Source organism: Anabrus simplex, chromosome 5, assembly GCF_040414725.1.
Source record: "Anabrus simplex isolate iqAnaSimp1 chromosome 5, ASM4041472v1, whole genome shotgun sequence".
Lineage (NCBI taxonomy): Eukaryota > Metazoa > Arthropoda > Insecta > Orthoptera > Tettigoniidae > Anabrus > Anabrus simplex.
Genome location: NC_090269.1, coordinates 149447099 through 149468499, shown reverse-complemented (window position 1 = coordinate 149468499; position 21401 = coordinate 149447099). Strand labels below are relative to the sequence as shown.

The 21401-nt window shown below is 40.5% G+C and overlaps 1 protein-coding gene across 3 annotated transcripts in view; it reads right to left on the bottom strand.

Moving 5' to 3' along the window:
• Positions 1-21401, bottom strand: part of LOC136873864 (quinone oxidoreductase) — a 129570-nt gene that overhangs the window by 41197 nt on the left and 66972 nt on the right. For all 3 annotated transcript variants that reach the window (XM_067147160.2, XM_067147159.2, XM_067147157.2), the window contains exon 5: positions 19654-19738. In XM_067147160.2, the coding sequence (XP_067003261.1) occupies positions 19654-19738 (85 nt within the window). The remainder of the gene's footprint in view (positions 1-19653; positions 19739-21401) is intronic.

The window sequence follows — 21401 nt, the reverse complement described above, 5'->3', positions numbered from 1 at the left end:
GTAATGTTTAGCCAAATTGTTTATGGTTCATTCGTTCCCGCATTTTCCGTTTTCCCGTGTTGTATGGTCTTTTTCCGTGGTCCCTCCAAAAACGGAGAATCGAGGTTCCACTGTATATGTTCCCAGGAAAAACTTTTGGCAGGCAGATTTGAATTTTTGACAGGAAGTAACGTGCCAAATGTCCATTGGGAGTGTATTCCCGAGTCTCGATGTAGTAACTAAAAAGGAATGATTGTAGGAATTCGTTCGATTTACTGGAATTTCAAGGAGGGAACAAGAACGAGTACTAATTTCATGGAATGAGGAAAGGAAACGAAAATTAGAAGATAGGTAAGTAGGAGTGTTCGTCAAGAGCACTTGGTAAACAAGTGTCATTAGGTGAAAATTCCTTTGTTCATTTATGCATAGCCATCCCAATGGTTTGGGGTTTTTTTTTTCTTTCTGCTATTTTGCTTTGCGTCGGACCGACACAGATAGGTCTTATGGCGACGATGGGACAGGAAAGGCCAAGGAATGGGAAGGAAGCGGCTGTGGCCTTAATTAAGGTACAGCCCCAGCATCTGCCTTGTGTGAAAATGGGAAACCACAGAAAACCATCTTCAGAGCTGCCGACAGTGGGGTTTGAACCCACTATCTCCCGGATGCCATCTCATTGTTTTGAAATAGGGTGTAACACGAGCGTCATGTCACAGTTGGAAGGCATATAGTATACATGAGTTTTGTGCTCGAAGTCTCAAAGCTTGTTCAGCATTTAGATTGACTAGTACTATATCACAATAGTCTAAAATTGGGAACAGTAGTGCTTGGATTAATTTAAATTTAAGTTTTTGAGGAAAAGAATTCTGGTGATGTTTCAGGGGATACAGAGCTGCATGAACCTTTCTACATACATTTCTTACGTGTTGATTCCAGGTCAGATTTTCACTGATGGAGATTACAAGATTAGTTACATTTCTAAGGTACGGTACAGCAATGTCATTGATTATGATTGGAGGAGGATTGATATTGTTTATTACATGTAATAATTTAGTTTCCTATGATAATACTTTGTGTTTAACGAGGATTTAGGATTAAATGGTTGTTTTTAGATTAGGTGGTAAGCCTTTCAATATCTAAATTGAATGGATGAAAACCATAACGGTATAAGTAGCATTTTGGCCATTCAGAGAAAAAGGCATTTAAACATCTTCAACACTCATATAAAGCATGCTATTTGTAATTATACCACCCATCGCTAGAGTGCAGAATATTACCGCTATCACTTGTATCTCTTTGCTGGTGAAAGGATACTTCCTCCTGGAGTTACATCCTGCACTTAACTCATTTTTAAAAAAATGTCACTTATACCGTTATGGTTTTCATCCATTCAATTAATATGCTGAACTGTGTCATGTAAATTGTTTGTAGTGGTGTGTTTGTATACCTGCAGATCATTATCATATAAGTGGTAGTTGCAATACTGAAGTGTGGAGGATATGTCATTAATATGCAAGACGAACAATAGGGGCCCTAGAACAGACCCTTGAGGGACACTGGATGATTTTACAGCCCATTGGGATCTTTCGATTGTTTACCACTACACACTGGCGACAGTTTGTAAGGTACGACTTAAAAAATTTAGGACTATCGGCCCGATATGCACAGAGCGGAGCTTGGATAATAGTATGTCTATATTTACCGTGTCGAGCGCACTACTAAAGTCAAGGAGTATCAGTATCGTCACCTGCCGTTTGTCCATTGCTAGTCTTATGTCATCTGTTACCCGAAGAAGTGCAGTTGTAGTACTGTGTCCTTTTCCGAAACCAGATTGCAATGGGTCAAAAAGAGAATGTCTAGTTAAGAATTCTACTAGCTGCTCATGTACAACTCGTTCAAGAACTTTCAAGAGAGGGGAAGAATCAAAATTGTTATGAGCCAGCTTACCATTTTCATCATTCATCAGTAGGGTTTGAGGATTCAAATTTTTGGAGCTGTTTCTGAAGGTTTTATAGTAGTCCCTTGACTGAGTTTTATTGAATTCTTCAATTAATTGCAGTGTGTCCTTGTGATGCTGTCTTGTAATCCCATGATATGAATTTTGTGTTGGTTCATTAAGTCGGTGATCACTTTTAGTTTGATTTAAATAATAACAATAAGTTATTTTATTAATTTGGCCACCTAATAAAGACAATAAATCCTTGAATATTGAATTTTCACGACCGCATTGTAATCGAAACAGACTTTCAACGTATTAGGTCGTGTTACGTACATGTAGTACGTGTAGAAGAGATGTGAAGTACAGAACAAAAATGTCCAGCTGGACACCAGTGGGATCCGAACCCACAACCTCCCGATTTCGCGTCAGTTGCTCTACCAATTGAGCTACGGCCAATTTGGCAAGTTCGATCCTGGCTCAGTCCGGTGGTATTTCAAGATGCTTAAATATGTCAGCCTTGAGTCAGTAGATTCACTGGCATGTTACAGAACTCATGCGGGACAACATTCCGCCACCTCAAAATCTCCCAAAACCGTAAAAGTAGTTACTAGGTCATAAAATCAGTAACAGCAGCAGCAGTAGTAGTAGAAGCAGCAGCAGGAGTAGTAGTAGTAGTAGTAGTAGTAGTAGCAGCAGCAGCAATATCGACCTTCTGATGATTTATCAGTCAAAAATAAGCTACCTTCTGCCAAGTTATCACTAAGGACAGATTTCCCTGACATGTCATTTTTGTTCTAGGAGCTTTATTTTGATTTTTAACTATCTAAAAATGTGTGTAGGCCCTAAGTCTTTTGAAGGAAATTGCAGGGTATTTATTTTGTCTTAAAAGTTTTTTTCTATTTCCTTTACGTCGCACCGACACAGATAGGTCTTATGGCGACGATGGGATAGGAAAGGCCTAGGAGTGGGAAGGAAGTGGCTGTGACCATTAACTAAGGTACAGCCCCAGCATTTGCCTGATGTGAAAATGGGGAAACCATGGAAAACCATATTTAGGGCTGCCGACAGTGGGGCCAAACCCACTATCTTCCGAATGCAAGCTCTCAGCTACATGCCCCTAATCACACAGCCAACTCGCTCGGTAAAAGTCATATTTAGGACCTTTCTTAGATACTAGTCATATTGCTGCTTAATTCTATGTATGAAGTCATATTTTTGTCATATTCCATAGAATTTTATATTACAAGTACCTGAGTTTCTCTGACAAATTTTCATATATAGTATAACTCCTGCAGCAGGTAGGTGGTGTCTTACTGTGGAACCTTTAGTCTATTTTTATCATGCAGCAGGCAGCAGTAAAAGTACAAACAAAGGAAATTGGAAATTGCGAATGAGGTCCACCTTGACAGTGAAATACAGTATTTTGAATAAGGCACCTGGCATGGGACGTCTTATGTGAGTGGTCAAGTAGCCAAGATTGTTTCCTGGAAAGGCGAGGGCAACTGAATTATCCATTCTCCATACAACTTCAGTATTTCAGTGCGATTTCAAAACGTCTCAAGGGTAGTCTTCAGAGAGCATGGAACTGAGGCAAATCGTTCAAGAATTTTGGGAATGGATTTCCAGCAGTAATGGTGTTATTTTACACTGTGAACTTTATGAAGTTAAGGTATCGGCTCAAAAGCATTTTTAATGTGCAATAACACAGTGATACCTGTAAGCATCAAAGGTGTTTAACTTATTGGCATACCTTGCCGCCTGCCAGACATCAGACGCCTGGCAGGCGGTCTACTGAGAGGTAAGCTTTCTGCAACTAGTTGAAGCTATCTGTCCATAGATGACATGACATGTGGTATACCGTCTGAAAGCTGAGAATCTGCTTTCTCTCTTGAAGTTGGAACGAACATCATAGATTGCATCATGCAGCAGGCAATCGACCTCCAAGTAGGGCGATTACCCGCTTGATAATCAGCAGAAATGGCCGGTCCTAGTAAACATTGTATTATAAGGAATAAAATCAAATGTATATTATGGGATAATACCATGAGAATCAACATCTATATCATATTATGGGATAGTTAGAGTGAACTGGGCAGTGATATAGTTTTAGAAAATTATACAATTTGATTTACTAGCAGTGAAAGTTATAACAGCATAACAAAAAATTTCACATTGAGTGAAGATGCGTTTGAAGGTATTTATTTAATCGTATGGTTATTTATTTATTTATTTATTTATTTATTTATTTATTTATTTATTTATTTATTTGTGTCAGAAGCATACTTAATCATACATTTAAAGTAATAATTAGACTATTTACAAAAATTACAAAAATTAACAAACAAAGGAAAACTGACCAAATTTACTGTACATCTAGATGGTGCTTTTCCAAAACTGAGCCACACCTATGGCATTGTCATTAGCAAGCATTAAATCTTGCTCTGAGAATGAAAATGGGCAGAGAGGACATTGATACATGTGGTTCACTGTTTGTTCTTCACCGCAGTCGCACTTGCTGTTTTCTGATGTGAAGCCCCATAACTTAAGTGAGGACTTAGCCCTGCCGACACTGGTTCTTAATCAGTTAAGGGACCTCCAAACAATCCAGTCTTCATTTTGGCCAGCCGGAAAATGTTCACGCGGCTCCATCCATTCTTGCTGCTTAGATTTCCACAAGGAAAGTCTTGCCTTATCTGGTGGTCCTTTCAAGGGCTTTGATGTCTGGAGGAAACTTTTCCTGGATTTCAGCCTAGATTGAAATTGATGATGACCAAACAGCGGATGAGCTTCAACGTTCTCAATCTTCAGTTGTTCTTGATCAGCAGCGACTTCTCGATGAATACCTGGAGGTGCAACGCCAGCAAGACAGTATAGCTTCTCAACAGGGGTAGGTTTCAAGCATCCTGTGATTAATCTACAAGCTTCATTCAGGGCAGGATCCACAGTCTTGGTGTGGGATGATCAGCAGTGTAACACAGAGCCAATGCAGTGGTTCTAAGAACTTATGCCTTTGCACACCAGTTTGTAGCTCTCAGCTTCCTCAGGATGTTGTTCCTGGCACTGACATTGTGTGTTTGATGTTGGAACAGTGTTTTCTGAAAGTGAGAGAGCGGTCCAGCGTTACCTCTAGGTACTTTGGGGTGAAAGAATGTTCCAAGAGGGTTCCATTCCAGGAGACATGTAATTTCCTTGATGCCTCTCTGTTTTTGAGGTGGAAAGCACAAAGCAGAGATTTTGATGGATTCGGCTTTAGGTGGTTAGCCTTGTAATATGTGCCTAATTTCTTCAGACCACTGTCAAGAGTGAGTTCTACCTCTTCAAAAGTTGCACACTGGCGCAAGGTCGTCTGCATATATGAAACTTCTTGTTTTGTTAGGGAGTGGTTGGTCATTGGTATAAATATTAAATAGCAATGGAGCCAGTACGCTTCCTTGGGGCAAATCATTTTTCTCTGATCTCCATCTGCTTCTTTGTCCTTAAAAGTCAACAAAAAATCCTGCAGTTCTGCAACAAAGTTGACATCAATCTGGTAAGTTTTGAATCTTTTATGAGTGTAAAGATCTTCTGAAGCAGTAGACGGAGGTTCACTGTATCATATGCAGCAATGACGTCATTGAAAACTACCCCTGTAATTTGTCGATTTTCAAAACCATCCTCAATGTACTGCGTGAGGTTCAGAACTTGTGCAATAGCATTCTTGCCTGGTCTAAAGCCTGCCTGTTGTGGAATGAGGTTTTTGTTGATAGTCTGAATGAGTCTGTTGAGTATCATCCTTTCTAAAATCTTATATAGGTGGCACAGGAGAGATATTGGTCTCTAGTTCCTGGGGTCTCTGCTGTCTTTTCCAGGCTTTAGAACAGCAATTACACGTCCTTTGCTCCACAATTTTGGAATCTTGGACAACTGTAGGCAGTTATTATAAAACTGTAGCAACCATTCTTTCGTGTTTCTTCCAAAGTTCTTTATTTGCTCAACTCGCATATCATCCAAACCCGCAGCTTTACCCGATTTGCACTTGATTATTGCATTTTCCAACTCAGTGAAATTGAAATGTTGCATGAGCTCAGATGTTATTTCATCCCAACCTGCAGGTACCTTCAACATAGCTCTCCAGGTTTAAGCTTCTTGTTTTATTTTGCCATTCATGAGAAGTTGGTGGGCAATCTGATTGGCTGTAACAGAAGAATGTGTGTTACTCATGGTTGGATCTCTGCTCAGCTTCTTCGGGAGTCTCCAAGCCTTTTGGCCGCTCTGCGTCATATCCAATCCTTCCATTAAAATTGACCACCTCTCTCTTTTTGATGAGGCTATTAAAGAAGTTAGGTCGTGTGCTGCTTTAATAGTTTCCTCACCCATCATATGGTGATTTTATACAATATATATACAAGGCAAAATCAAACTTTAAAGTCCATCCTTCAGTTAAACTGGGTGTGAAAGTGAACAAATCGTCGGGAGTGCAACGGTATGAATGAAGAGGACAGCGTTGGACCAGGTGCTCAATCGTCTGTTTTTCCAAGTTACAATCACACATTGGTGAACTGATCCAACCCCACTTGTACCTGAAATAATTGCAAAAACCACGTCCAGTCCTTAACCTGTTGATACGGCACCAAAGGTTCCTCGGCAGGTCAAAACCGAATTTTTTTTTTTTTTGTGGGATCAAGTTGGAGGACACTTGTTCCCAGTGTTTTTGTTGACCACTCATGCTTCCAGCTTTCATTTAGGTCACATCCATCTGCAATGAGTTGCCCTGCAGCGACACCTTGCTGGTCTTCTTGAATTCAGTCGCTGCAGTGACGGATGACAGAATTCTTGGTGCAGTGGCAAAGAGGGTGATGCAAAGATTTTCTTAGCTTCCCTTAGTAGAGCTTGCTTCCGCCTTAAGTGAGGTGGAGGGATGTGACTCAGCACAGGTAACCAGTGACGTGGAGTTTATTTGATGGTACCAGTAATGCAACACATTGTATCGTTCAATTTTGTGTCTACCTTCTTTACATGTACATTTTCCAACCAGACAGAAGCACAGTACTTAGCAGCCGAGTAGACAAGGCTGATGCCAGTTAAACGTAGACAAATCAGCAGAGGCTCCCCAGGAGGTACCACAGAGCTTATGCAGTATGTTGTTTCTTGCAGCGACTTTATGAGAAAGCTTAGGGCTCTTTGAAATTCAGGGTTCTATCGTAAGTGACTCCAAGATATTTTGGGGAAGGATTGTACCTCAGCTTTTGTCCATTGAGCAGAACTCTTGGTTAGTAGTTTGCAGCACGATTGGCTAGATGGAAACAAGAGACTTCAGTTTTTGTTGCACTGTGGTTCAATCTCCAGGTCTTAAAGAAAGTTGAAATCTTCTTGAGGTCCTCCGTAAGAAATTGTTCACCATCTTCATATTACTCTGTGCTACCAGTGCAATGTCATCAGTTGATGTTGTGGATGGTAAATCATGAATGTACAAATTTAATAGCAATGGTGCTAAAACAGATCCCTGTGGTAGACCGTTATTTAGTTTTTGTTTGTGGCTTTTAGTGTTGCCTAGAAATACTTCGAATTGTCTTTCACTAAGCATGCCAGATATTAGATTCACGATTTCTCGACTTGGCACAACTTGTAGTAGTTTGTAGATCAGTCCCTCTAGCTAAACAGTGTTATATGCACCTGTCAAGTCAATGAAAACAGCTGATGATTTTAGTTTTCCTTGAAAACCAGCTTCGATAAGTGTAGTTAGGGCAAGAACTTGATCGGTGCAGCTGCGCCCATGTCTGAATCCAGCTTGTTCAGGAGTAACAGCTTCAATGAACGGAGCTATTCTGGTTAGGAGGATTCATTCAAGAAGCTTGAATATGCAACTAAGCAGTGCTATTGGTCAATAACTTTCGGGACTGTCCTCAGGTTTGCCAGGTTTGAGAACTTTTGAACAGTTTGAATTGTCTGGGCAATCTGTTCTCTTGGAGTATGTAAGTGAAGAGAGAAGTGAGCCCAGAACTTATGGCTGGAAATGGAGTAAAACAGGTGATAAACCTTTCAAATATGGTTTCACATGAAATTCTGGAATGAAATCAAACGGCACCCTCCCTCCAATCCCTCTCCTATAGACATTTCTCATCACGTGGTACACAACTCTTTATGGGATGAGATAGCTACTGAAAGAAACTGTTTTGCTGATCACTTGTTTGCAGAAAAAATCCCAACTCACCCTGTATGAGTTCACTGGGCATATTTCACAAGGTTTATAACCCTAAAGCAGGCTGTGACTGTGTTGAAAGCAAAACCGGCAAGAAAAGTGCCGTGAGTTATGAGTATGAAAAGTATTTGGTGGCTTTGCATTTCCTGGAGTGTTTTAGGGTGTTTCACACCATCAAAAGCTTTCAAATTATTCTTCTGGGTGCTGCACTTCATCACATCACACAGTGGTATTGATTAAAATTCAGTATGTTGCAGATTACATCTATAAATCTTAGTGATGTAAATCCATATCTTTCACATGAAAAAATGGTATACATGCACATGCTCAGTACATTAAATTTAGTATGTTAATGGGTTAAGAAGATTTCTCGCAGTGGGGAACAGGCAGCATGTTTTTTTTTTTTTTCTTTTTTCAGGACGCTTCTTTAAATTGTCTTGTTAGATAACACTTCTGAATTTTGTCAACCATTTCCTAATGAATACACTTACATAGCTAATGTTATAAATGGTGTAATGAAAGAGGACCATCAGGTTAAGTGTTTCTCGTAACATGTGAAGTTCTAGAGAAAGTACAGTATTTCTCCGAATCCAAGACAACCCCTACTTTTTAATTCCAAATGGATTAAATCAGGTTTAAATGTGCTTTGTGAAATCATAAACTTATTCATAACAAATTTCAAATTTAATTTGAGAAAAAGAAAACGCATGCGCACGCATCATGTACCCACATCCTACCTACTTAATCATTTTCATTAGACGTATCTGATACTGCCTTCCAAACTTCAGGGAATTCTCCTTCATGAACCCGCATTCGTGCCGCATCTCGTGTTATGGCCATTCCGACCTTACGTTTTTCGTGCACATACCTCACAATTTCGAGTTCAACTTCTTTAAAGCATCCTTGTTGCGGGATACTGAATGCCTTTCTTGTACAATACGCATTTTTAAACCATCTTGTTCTTCAACGCCACCGCTAACCACAATTATTCATTATTTCTGCATGTGTATTAAACATTAAATTAAAATTGGTACCATCATACTGAAGAGAATCCATTGAAAATTTGCCAGTAATATCTGTTCCATGTCTCTACAATACGACGATCCATCACGAAAATATTCCTGTTGTCTATCAAACTGTTACTTCTAATAAGCACAAGGCATAATCGGCTGCCTCTAGACACACGTCTCAGGTGGTGGTGGTGGTGATTTTTGTTTTAAGAGGAAGTACAACAGAGGAAGTACAACAGAGGAAGTACAACGAGGTAATCATCCTATCTGGACAAATTAGTGGAAAAGAAATTTAAAATATAAAACACAATTATTTATTCAACAAAGGAATTTGGAAACGCAGTACAAAATAAAACAAAGAACTATTATAGAATTAGGCCGAAAAGATTACTAACGAATCAAAAGGGAATGTACATTCCCTGAGTAACAGTACACTTGTAATTTATATACCTTTGATAAGTCCACTGTCGCACATAAAGCGGATGACGAGATCAGCAGTATTCGCGTCATCGGCTAGTATGCGTTCGAGTGTTTCCTGCAGGCCGAGGCTCCGTCTTAGGCCAGAGAGATCGGCGCACTCTGTGAGGATGTGGGCCACAGTGAAGTCGGCACCACAAGAACACACTGGGGGGGGGGGCTTCCCTCTTCAGGAGATAAGAGTGTGTGGATCATAAATGACCTATCCTCAGCCTGCACAGTACTATGGCCTCTCTGTGAAGGTCGGAAAGAGGACCGCCACACGGTAGTTGTCTTCTTAATTGCTCTCAGCTTGTTGGGATTTCGGATATCTAGCCACTCTGATTCCCAGGACGCCAAGATGGTTAGACGTAGCTGAGAACAAATATCCTTAGCAGGTACATTGACTGGTCTTGGAGGTAAAAGTACAGCTTCCTTTGCAGCTTCATCCGCAAGTTCGTTTCCCGCAATCCCAACGTGGCTTGTTAGCCACACGAAAGTGATTCTGGTGCCAGCATCCATTAACCTGGCTAGAAGGTCATGTATCTGCTGAACCAGTGGGTGTTGCGAGAAACAGGTTTCAATAGACTGCAGAGAGCTTAACGAATCGGCACACATAAGAAAGTGGCTTATTTCGTCACGCAGTGCAAACTGCAGAGCCTCTAAGATGGCGTAAAGCTCTGCAGTATACACGCTACATACTTTAGGAAGCGAGATCTTCGTGCTCATATCATCAATGACGAAAGAGCAACCAGCATTATCTCCAATTTTAGAACCATCCGTGAAGATCAGTCTCGCAGCCGGATATTGGTGAACGAAGTCCTGGAAATACCTCCGATAAACGGAGGAATCCATGTTCACCTTGGGTCCACGGAGCAGATCTAGACGTACATCCGGTCGCGGAACCAACCGCGGAGGTACCTCGCTAAGAGTTTGTTCAAGACAACCACGATATTGATATTCAAATCATGACACAAGCTATCAATCCAAAACCCAACCGGCCGTGTGGCATTCGGCCGGTCTTGGCACCTCTGGTGGTATTGGGTACGATAGATGCATTGATAGCTTGGATGTAGCGGCATTTCACGAATTTTGGCAGCGTACATGAGAAGTAACTGCTGCCGCCTTATCCATACAGGTGGAACTCCCGCTTCAGCTAGTAAGCTGGGAATGGGGCTAGTACGGAAAGCTACCGTTGCCAGCCTTACTCCACTATGGTGAATACTGTCTAAAAGGCTCAGCGTAGATTTTGATGCCGAGCCATAAGTCGCACTTCCATAGTCTATTCGGGAAAGGACCGTCACCGTGTAAAATCGTAGCAGTACCGTACGGTCAGCCCCCGACGAGGTGCCGCTGAGAAACTTAAGCATGTTAAGTCTCTTCATGCAGGCAACCTTTAACTGATGGATGTGGGGCTGCCACGTTAGTCTCTTATCAAAATGGAGACCCAGGAATCTGCAGATGTCAACCACTGGTAAGACACTTGCCAGCTTCAGCGGCTAGCGATCAACGAGCTAGACGCAGACGAAGGTCAATGAGATTTGCGCCATGTTATGGACATTCTGTCCTTGCATATTTTTTTTTTGCGCACATACTTCACAATTTATCTTCAACTTTTTTTTTAAAGCATCCTTGTTGTGAGCCATTGTGCATTTTTTGTACAGTATGCATTTTACAGCTACCTTCATCTCATACTAACACCGAATATTGGCTTTAGTTATGGTGTACTTTCTTTCAGCTGCACAATTATTCTTTGTTTCCGCATTTAAGAACCATTAACTTAAAATTGGCATCCTATTATCGTTGAGAACCCATTGCAAATTTGCCAGCAATACCTGTTCAACGTGTCTCTACAATACGATGATCCATAACGAAAATAATCCTGCTGTCTATTAAACTAAACATCAGGTACAATAGACGCATTATAACTCTGCCACTGAATAGCCTTGGCCTTTCTAAGAATTCGAAGGGTCACATCTTTGCTATTCTAATTAGAATGACATTTCTTGTGCAGCTGGGGCTAGGAAGAACATTACGGTCAACCCTGCAGTTAGCTCAAGAGAGTAATGTTTTGATGCCATTCGGATTTAATAAACGCTAGCAGAATGTCATTCTCTCTTCACTATTTGCTGAGATCCAGTGACATTACACAGGGGCACTGTTCAACTGACTGCCATGGTTAGCGATGTATAAGCCATATAAAGACGTGGACGTTAAAAGTAGAGTTTTGTTTGTGCGCATGGGAGTGTGAAGGGAAACAGTGTGGTTACCATGGTAGCTGCCAGTGGTGTTTATTACTGTCAGGTCGTGAATGCAAGATGAACCTTGATTTTTCACATGAAATTCTGAGGAAAAAAACACTGTCTTGGATTTGGAGAAATACGGTCAATCATTCCGCCATTGCAGTGCTGTTTGATGATTTTATATGGTCAGATGTTGAAGGGGGGAGAAAACATTTTACTGTTTGTAAACGATGCCACCCCCTAAATGACCAATGCAGGGAGCGGATATAACCCCAAAATGGTGCATGTTGTGTGTCTCGAATATGGTTTGCATAGAGTGGTAGAAGAGGTTCAAAGCAACCACCCCAACACAGACAGGGTAAATTCTAATACGAAGAAAATGTTCCTGAAAATTCTACTGTTCTACATCTTCCTCCTGAGCCTTTCCTTACTTGCTAGGGGACATGGCTCAATGATACTCAGTATTATTACAGAAATTATTGTTTCTAGAAAGGGAATAGAAGCTTTTGATATGTGTTATTACAAGAAGAATGCTGAGGGTGAGATAGGTGGATAGATCAAATCACGAATGGAAGATACTGAATCGTATTGGTGAGAGATCTATTTGGCAAAATTTGACCAGAAGAAGAGATAGAATGATAGGCCACATCTTAAAACAGCCAGGACTTGTGCAGTTGGTTTTTGAGGGAAGTGTAGGTGATAAGAACGGGGGGTAGACCAAGGTATGAATATGACAAGCAGATTAGAACAGATATAGGATGCAGCAGTTATGTAGAAATGAAAAAGGTTAACACAGGATAGGGTGGCATGGAAAGCTGCATCAAACCAGTCTATGGACTGATGATCCAATCAACAACAACATGAGAGAGTAGTTTAAGAGTTTGATTCTTCTGTTTTGTCATATTAAAATAGTGCAAGATTCGATTTCTTCTTAGAGCTTCGCATGCTAAACATCAAACTTCAACAAAATATCAAAATCATTCAACTTCGGAAGAATGTCAAGATCAATCAAGATAAATGTTGAAACCACATTGGAAATTGTAAAACAAATTGAAAATGATCTAAAGCGAGCAAAATGTGAAATGGTTGATGCAATTAGCACAAAATTGGAAAGGACACTTGTCTAATGTAGGTTATTCTACACTTTGCAAAAGAAGTGGCATTCTTTGTGGACAATTAAAGGCAACTAACAAGACTATTGTCAACTATTTCTCACAATCAACACTTCCAACAAATGAACATGTGCAAGGTACAACAGCTAGCACTATATCTGCCCAGGCAAGGTGTAACGTGCATGCACCCATCGGGAACCACCCCTCCCTGTACCTGTCTTGAGTAACTTCTAATCTTTTGCTGCAAATACCCTACTCTCAACAGGATTACCACATAGAAGTGCTGACCAGGCCCAAATCAATGCCCTTCATGAATCCCCCAGCAGAAAGAGAAATGGACCCTTTTTTCTACCACTTTTACAGGCAAAAATAGTAGGGTGGGGGGTGTCCAATATGCGATAACCTCAAATTTTGTGCAGTGAACACAGAGCTTTTAGGCTATAAGGAGCTATAAATTATACCTGTAAACATTCTACACTATTCTTTAACAAACTTATGAATGTATTTGAGTTATACAGGCTATATTTAATTGGAAGGCAGTATTTCTAAATGTAAGAAGGCAATAAATGGTGAACATGACGTTTAGGCCTCCATAACTGTATAAAGTAAATAAACTTATAGTCAGTTTTAGTTACTCATATCACATCATTTGTTTCATCTCATTAATTCCTCTGATGAGGTTGACGTCAGGAAGGGCATACGGTCGTAAAAACTCGCTACGAAGATTCATCTCATTTCATACACGACCCTGTAGAGAAAAGGGATAAGGTTTTCGTATTATCATATTATGCAATATTCATAAAAAAAGAACTTAATGGCCAAGTCATATGTCTCTGTCATTTGAGCAGTAGGCCTACCACACAGTAAACCTGAGTAAACATAATCACTGCCTTCATTTGAATTATCATCTTGTGCCACCAACTTCCCTGCTACCGGCATGTCATTCCAAATGACGTCATTTTCCCTGCCTTCTCGTCACTCATGCATCAAGAGCAATCAAGATTGCGTCTTTTTTTCTTTTTTTTTTTACTTTTAAAAATAGTTTTGTTCCCAACTGTAGAGTCCAAACAGTGAGAATCTATTCCCAAATGGTTTCTGGAAATTGTCTCTGATATTCCCAGTTGATGTATGTGTAGTAGAAGCCACTCCTTCCGAATAAAGCCGTGCTGTAGAAACTAGAAATTATGCCAAACAACCAGCTGATAACTAGCGTATGTTACGAGTTGTTCTTCCGAATGTAATACATAGTGACTGAAAGTGTTCTTTGGATAACTGCGGCTGTCAAAAGCCAGACCCTTATTTTTAACTATATGCCATGCTTGTTCTCCACATTTACCTAAACAGCTGTAAATGAGATAAGAAAGACCGCATTGTTTAGGTTAGGTATGCTATAAAGTGCCAGAAGTTCTATGATGGGAAGATTAAAAATAAATAGCAGAAAAGTTTGCTGCATTTATGGATATCTACAAGGGTGGTGGTAATCCGTTTTATCATAATGTTTAATTTTATATGATCGTTGTCTCCATTTTCCTTTTTTTGCTTTAAGTCACACCGACACAGATAGGTCATGGTGGTGATGGGACAAGAAAGGCCCAGTAATGGGAAGGAAGCGGCTGTGGCCTTAACTAAGGTACAGCCCCAGCATTTGCCTGGTGTGAAAATGGGAAACCACGGAAAACCATCTTCAGGGCTGCCGGCAGTGGGATTCGAACGCACTATCTCCCAGATGCAAGCTCACAGCTGCACGTTACTAATCGCACGGCCAACAGGTCCGGTACCTCTCCGTTTTTCTATTAACGCATAGTATGTTTTGTTTGGCATCTCCAAAAATCGTGAAGTAGGTACTTAAAATTATTATGATTATTATTCGTGAGGTACATTGGCGAGTAAAACAATCTTTATGATTGGATTGTTTTTATCACGTTTTAAACCTACTTCTAAAAATAAAAAATAAAGTATATTGGCCTGAGTTACGAGATATTAAATGCTCACTTTGTTAATGATCTCGCCTGCTATATTATTAGCAACAACCATGAATATTTCTAACACACATGTATTATCATTATAGACCCTAATGCCTTTCAGCGTTCAGTCTGCAAACCTATGTGAATTTACTAAACGTCACCACAATCCTCTGTTTGCAACTAGTACTGTGGCCTCATTTTGTTCTATACCTCTTATCCTTAAATCGTTAGAAACTGAGTCTAACCATCATCGTCTTGGTCTTCCTCTACTCCTCTTACCCTTCATAACAGAGTCCATTATTCTCCTAGGTAACCTATCTTCCTCCATTGGTCTCACATGACCCCACCACCCCACTTAGCCTTTATCTCCCCATTCCAAGCACCCTCCTGCCATTCTTCCCACCTGTTTGTACCAGCAATCATTCTTGCTACTTTCATGTCTGTTACTTCTAACTTATGAATAAGATATCCTGAGTCCACACAGCTTTCGCTCCAGTAAACCAAAGTTGGTCTGAAAACAGACCGATGTAATGATAGCTTCATCTGGGAGCTGACTTCCTGCTTACAGAACACTGTTGATCGCAACTGCGAGCTCACTGCATTAGCTTTATTACACCTTGATTCAATCTCACTATATTACCATCCTGGGAGAACACACAACCTAAATACTTAAAATTATCTACCTGTTCCACCTTTCTATCACCAATCTGACATTCAAATATGTTGAATTTCTTACCTACTGACAACAATTTAGTCTTTGAGAGGCTAATTTTCATACCATACTCATTGGCACAAATTTTCACATTCCAAGATATTAGACTGCAGGCTTTCGGCACAATCTGCCATGAAGACCAAGTCGTCAGCATAGGCCAGACTGCTTACTACATTTCCACCTAACTGAATTCTTCCCTGCCACTTTATACCTTTCAGCAGATGATCCGTGTAACCTACGAATAGCAAAGGTGAAAGATTACAGCCTTGTCTAACCCCTGTAAGTACCCTGAACCAAGAACTCATTCTACCATCAATTCTCACTGCAGTCCAATTGTCAACATAAATGCCTTAGATTGCTTTTAATAATCTACCTTTAACTCCATAGCCCCCCAGTATGGCGAACATCTTTTCCCGCAGTACCCTGTCATATGCTTTCTCTAGATCTACGAAAGAGAAACAGAACCAGACCGGTCTATTCCTCTCGTAACATTTTTCAGTTACCTGGCGCATACTGAAAATCTGATCCTTACAGCCCCTCTGTGGTCTGAAACCACTCTGGTTTTCATCCAACTTCCTCTCAACCACTGATCGCACCCTCCCTTCCAAGATGCCAGTGAATACTTTGCTTGGTATACTAATCAATGAGATACCTCGATAGTTGTTGCAATCCTTCCTGTTCCCTTGCTTATAGATAGGTCCAATTATTGCTTTTGTCCAATCTGAAGGTACATTACCAACACTCCATGCTAATCTTCCTACTCTATGAAGCCATTTCATCCCTGCTTTCCCACTATACTTCACCATTTCAGGTCTAATTTCATCTATTCCTGTTGCTTTATGACAGTGGAGTTTTTTTTTTTTTTTGCTAGGGGCTTAACGTCGCACCTACACAGATAGGTCTTATGGCGACGATGGGATAGGAAAGGCCTAGGAGTTGGAAGGAAGCGGCCGTGGCCTTAATTAAGGTACAGCCTCAGCATTTGCCTGGTGTGAAAATGGGAAACCACGGAAAACCATTTTCAGGGCTGCCGATAGTGGGATTCGAACCTACTATCTCCCGGATGCAAGCTCACAGCCGCGCGCCTCTACGCGTACGGCCAACTCGCCCGGTACAGTGGAGTTTATTTACCATCGTTTCCACTTCCTCAAGCATAATTTCACCAATATCATTTTCTTCCTCCCTATGAGCTTGGTTGTTCGCGGCACTACCAGGATGATTTCCTTTTATGTTGATAAGATTTCCGAAATATTCCCCCCACCTCTCCAGTGATTCCCTGGAATCTATTATGAGTTCAGCTGAATTACCCAAAAACACTGTTCATTTCCTTTTTTTTTTCCCCCCTCCCTTCCTAAGATTCATTATTACTGCCCAGAAAGGTTTCCCTGCTGCTTGACCTAGCCTTTCCAGGTTATTACCAAAATCTTCCCAAGATTTCTTTTTGGATTCAACAACTATTTGTTTCACTCTGTTTCTTTCATCTACGTACAATTCCCTGTCTGCATCAGCCCTTGTTTGCAGCCATTTCTGATACGCTTTCCTTTTACGTTTACATGCTGCTCTCACTTCATCATTCCACCAAGATGTTCGCTTTTTCCCGTCTTTACACACAGTCGTTCCTAGGCATTCCCTTGCTGTTTCTACTACAGCATCCCTGTATGCCACCCATTCTCATTCTATATCCTGAACCTGCTTACTGTCCATTGTTCGAAACTTGTCACTGATCGTATCCATGTACTTCTGTCTAATTTCCTTGTCCTGGAGATTTTCTACTCTTATTCGTTTGCAGACTTATTTCACTTTCTCTTCCCTAGGCCTGGACCTGGTACCCCTAGCCTCCCATGTGTAGCGGTGAATAACCTTAGGCTTGAAGAATGTATTCGTAACTGCTAAACCAAACACTAGCACAGAAGTCCGGCAAACACTTACCATTCCTATTAGCTTCCCACATTTAACAATCACCCTTTCGTATCCTTCAGTTCTATTTCCAACTCTCACACTGAAATCACCCATTAGCACTATCCTATCCTTGCTGTAGACTGACTACGATGTCATTGAATGCTTCCTAAAACTCATCTGCACCCTCACATGGTGAATACACTGAGACAATTCTCGTCCTAATTCCTCCAAATGCCAAATCTACCCACATCATTCGCTCATTTACGTGCTAGAAACTATGTTGCGTGCAACAGTATTCCTGATAAACCGCCCTACCCCAGACTCTGCCCTTCCCTTTTTAACACCCGTCAAGTACTCTTTATAATCTCCTATCTCTTCCTCATTACCTCCCCTTATCCGAATATCACCTACTCCTAGTACATCCAGTTGCATCCTCTTTGCTGACTCGGCCAGTTCTACTTTGTTTCTTCCATAAGCCCTATTAATATTGATAGCTCCCCACAGAATTCCATTTCATTCGCCAAGTTGTTTCCAAGGAGTCCCTTGCCTGTCAAATGAGAGTCGGACTCCAACTTGTACTCGCTTCAAAGCGGAATCGTTCTTCTCTGACGAATTACGTTGGGGGTCTTGTATGGAAGATTTATTTTTTTCATTTTCTTCATCTCGAAAAGCCATAGGGGGTGTCCAATATGTGAGGGGGTCTAATACACGAGTAAATACGGTATTTTCATTGGTTGATGTATGTGTATGTTCAGTCCTCAGCCCTAAGGCTGGTTGGATCCTCCACAGCTCCGCCATCCGCTGTCATAGATGGCCTAGGCATCACTGCAGAGGCGTACTAGGGAAATGAGGAGTGAGGTAGTTTCCCGTTGCTTTCCTCACCGAGCCAGAAATTGCTATTACATATCAGTCTGCCAAGCCTACTGAAATGCATGCACCAACCAGCCCTATGAGCAACATTTTACACCATTCATAGCAGGGACTGGCTGCAGAAGGAATGGCATTACTAGCATCGCTCATACCTTAGTCACTTTCATATTGTCAAAGCCAAGGATAAGACAGCGACAGATCAATGAAAGTAACAAAATTGCTCTAGCCCATACCAGAAGACATAGTGCAGTGTAAACACTAGGTCCTGCCAGCAAAGGCATTGGTTGATATGAAAATGATATTAAAGTAACAATTCAACCTTTCCCACCCACACACTTGCTCATTGCAAAACTAACATTATAAAGTGACTTCTCTACATTTTGATGTTGCATATCCTGCAGATCTGCAGACCACATATTCCATCTATGAAAGCTAGATGAGATTTTGAAAAGATTTCTGTTTATTCATGCAGAGCTTAAAATAAAAATTTATGAAGTTCCAATATATTTTCCAAGGTATTATTCGTGTTCTATAGGCTATGGCACATAAAAGTACTCAATCTAAACATTATCAACGGAAACTTGTGACTGTCTATGCAAGATGTACCAAAGTAAATTCCACAAAACTGAGTAACTATTAAATTAGCACCGAAATAAAACAAAGTTCAAAAGCAGTTTTTCTTTAACTGGAGTTTGATAATTGAAGAGAAAAATAATAACTTCTTTTCCACATGCCATTTTTATAGAATACTTTGCAACGGGTTACATTAGGGTTACAGAATATTTTAACAGGCACTGAAAATTTGTTTCCTCTATTTATAAAAAAGAGAGAATGGGGGCTCCCTAAAGGCAGTCGACAGATTCACCATTACCTGAAAACGGTCCTGGTACTGCCAACAAAAGGAACATGACTGTAGGGGGTGATCCCAATTTAAGAATGTCTATTGGAAAGGTAACGCAAATGACAGGAGGCAAGACCAACAAATTGCAAATCAATCTGGGAAGGACAACTAAATCAGAAAGTGATAGAACCAACTAGAAGAAAGAACATTCAGGTTGTGGTGCTGGTAAAACCAGACGAGCTCTATAGAGAAACTGAAGTAACAGTTGGTATGAGCTACTATATTATCTAGCTAGATAGAGACATGGAACAGAAAAATAATCACTGAACAGTAAGCTACTAATATTATCTAAATACATACAGGCAAGAAGAAGCAGAGGAGGAAGAAGAAGAAGAATCACTGAATAGCAAGTTACTAACATTATCTAGCTAGTTACAGAGCAGCAGTACTTACTTATGATTAAACACATGATCTGCACCTAACTGTTTCACCATCTCCATGCCTTCTACAGTTCCTGCTGTTCCAGCAACAATTACACCTGGAAACCAAGCAATAGTTTTTCTCAAAAATATTGCCAAGAGAAGGAAGTACGAATATCATGATTAACAAAAAGTCCAGCATAGAATACACCTCTTGTAACTTTCATGCTAGAATATTTACTAGGAATACAAAAGGACAATAAATTTATGCCTTAGGAAGCCCAAGAACTTTTCACTATCTGGCTGAGGAGAAATTTCTCATGAACCTCTCCAGAAGACTAAGCACGTCATGCGATGTGCTGAGAATGATAATACACTGTGATGTCTCAGTCAACTGAATTAGCCAGGAGGCAGTTTGGTCCTCTACTCACAGCAAACATTGGTAGGAAGTCTTGGCCTTTGATGTATGATGGATAGGGAAGATTTGCACTATCCTGCTCACAATTTATTGAACGTAATATTTTTTATGCTACCTCGAGAAGTTCATGAGCTTAGGAGTTTTTCTCATAGGTGCCAGAAAATGCAGTGCAATGTAATATTTGTTTCGAAAGCAAATATGTGTGGGGCACGATTCACCATCTGAAGAAGCATAAGACTTTTCAAGGTATTCAAGCATCAGCTAGTAGCTCTTCTACTTTGCAGGCTGCATTTGTAGGTTAAACTACAGTCAGTTCTTCATTCCTTCAGTGTGAATAAGTGCAGTAATACCGTAATTATAATCTTAACCTAATTCAAAGGGATGATAATAATAATTGTAAATAATATCTTTTCTGTTTCAGAAACTGGGTTGTATTCAATTCATTTTCTTTTGCAAACAGATATGTTAATATGCAATATACAGAACTCAGAAGGCAATAAATTCTAACAAGAAGATGTGTATGTGTTGAACCGAAAATGTGATATTTGAAAATGGTTCGAGTCCCACACTTTGAGATGAGGAGGAGAATGACTATGATTGTTGTTTAAAGGGGCCTAACATCTATGTCATTGGGCCCTAATGGTACGAGATCCTACGAAATAAAATGATAATTAAAACTTCAGAATGTATCCACTGATTATAATCTCAAATGAATGATGATAAAAAAATGACAATGAATACAAAACAATCAGTGGATCCAATTCACAATGCCTTCTTCTGATGATGATACATGTTATAAAAAGGGATCCAAAATCCAGGTCACCAGCCCCTCATAATAGTACACAAGAACCTCGTTTATCCGGCCCTCATTAATCCGGATCTCTGGTTTATCCAGATCGTAAATAATAAAAATTTATTTTTACGGGTACAGTATTTCTTTTACGGGGCCGATTCTTATTGAATGTCTCTTCCACCAAGGAGAGTTAAGGACAGAAATTGGAAGTAGGTCGGCCGTGATCTATCAAAGGTACCGCCCCGGCATTCGCCTGGAATTGAGAATGGGAAATCCTGGACTCTTCCGAGTTCCTTGACACATTTGCACGCATTCCCAGATGCTCGGATGTAGATGTGAACGACGTAAATGAATGGTTGAAAAATGACTATTTCAGGCAACAGCATAATGACAGACGAATTCGAAAATGAAACCGGCGCTCCATCAGAAGAAACAATGACTCGTGGAGATGCAACAATGCAGCTGGACAAACTGATGGTCTATTTAGGATCCCAGACTGAAACCACACCAGCAGTACTGATGTTAGTAAAACATCTTCGTGACCGTGCTACACGCAAATGCTATACAAATG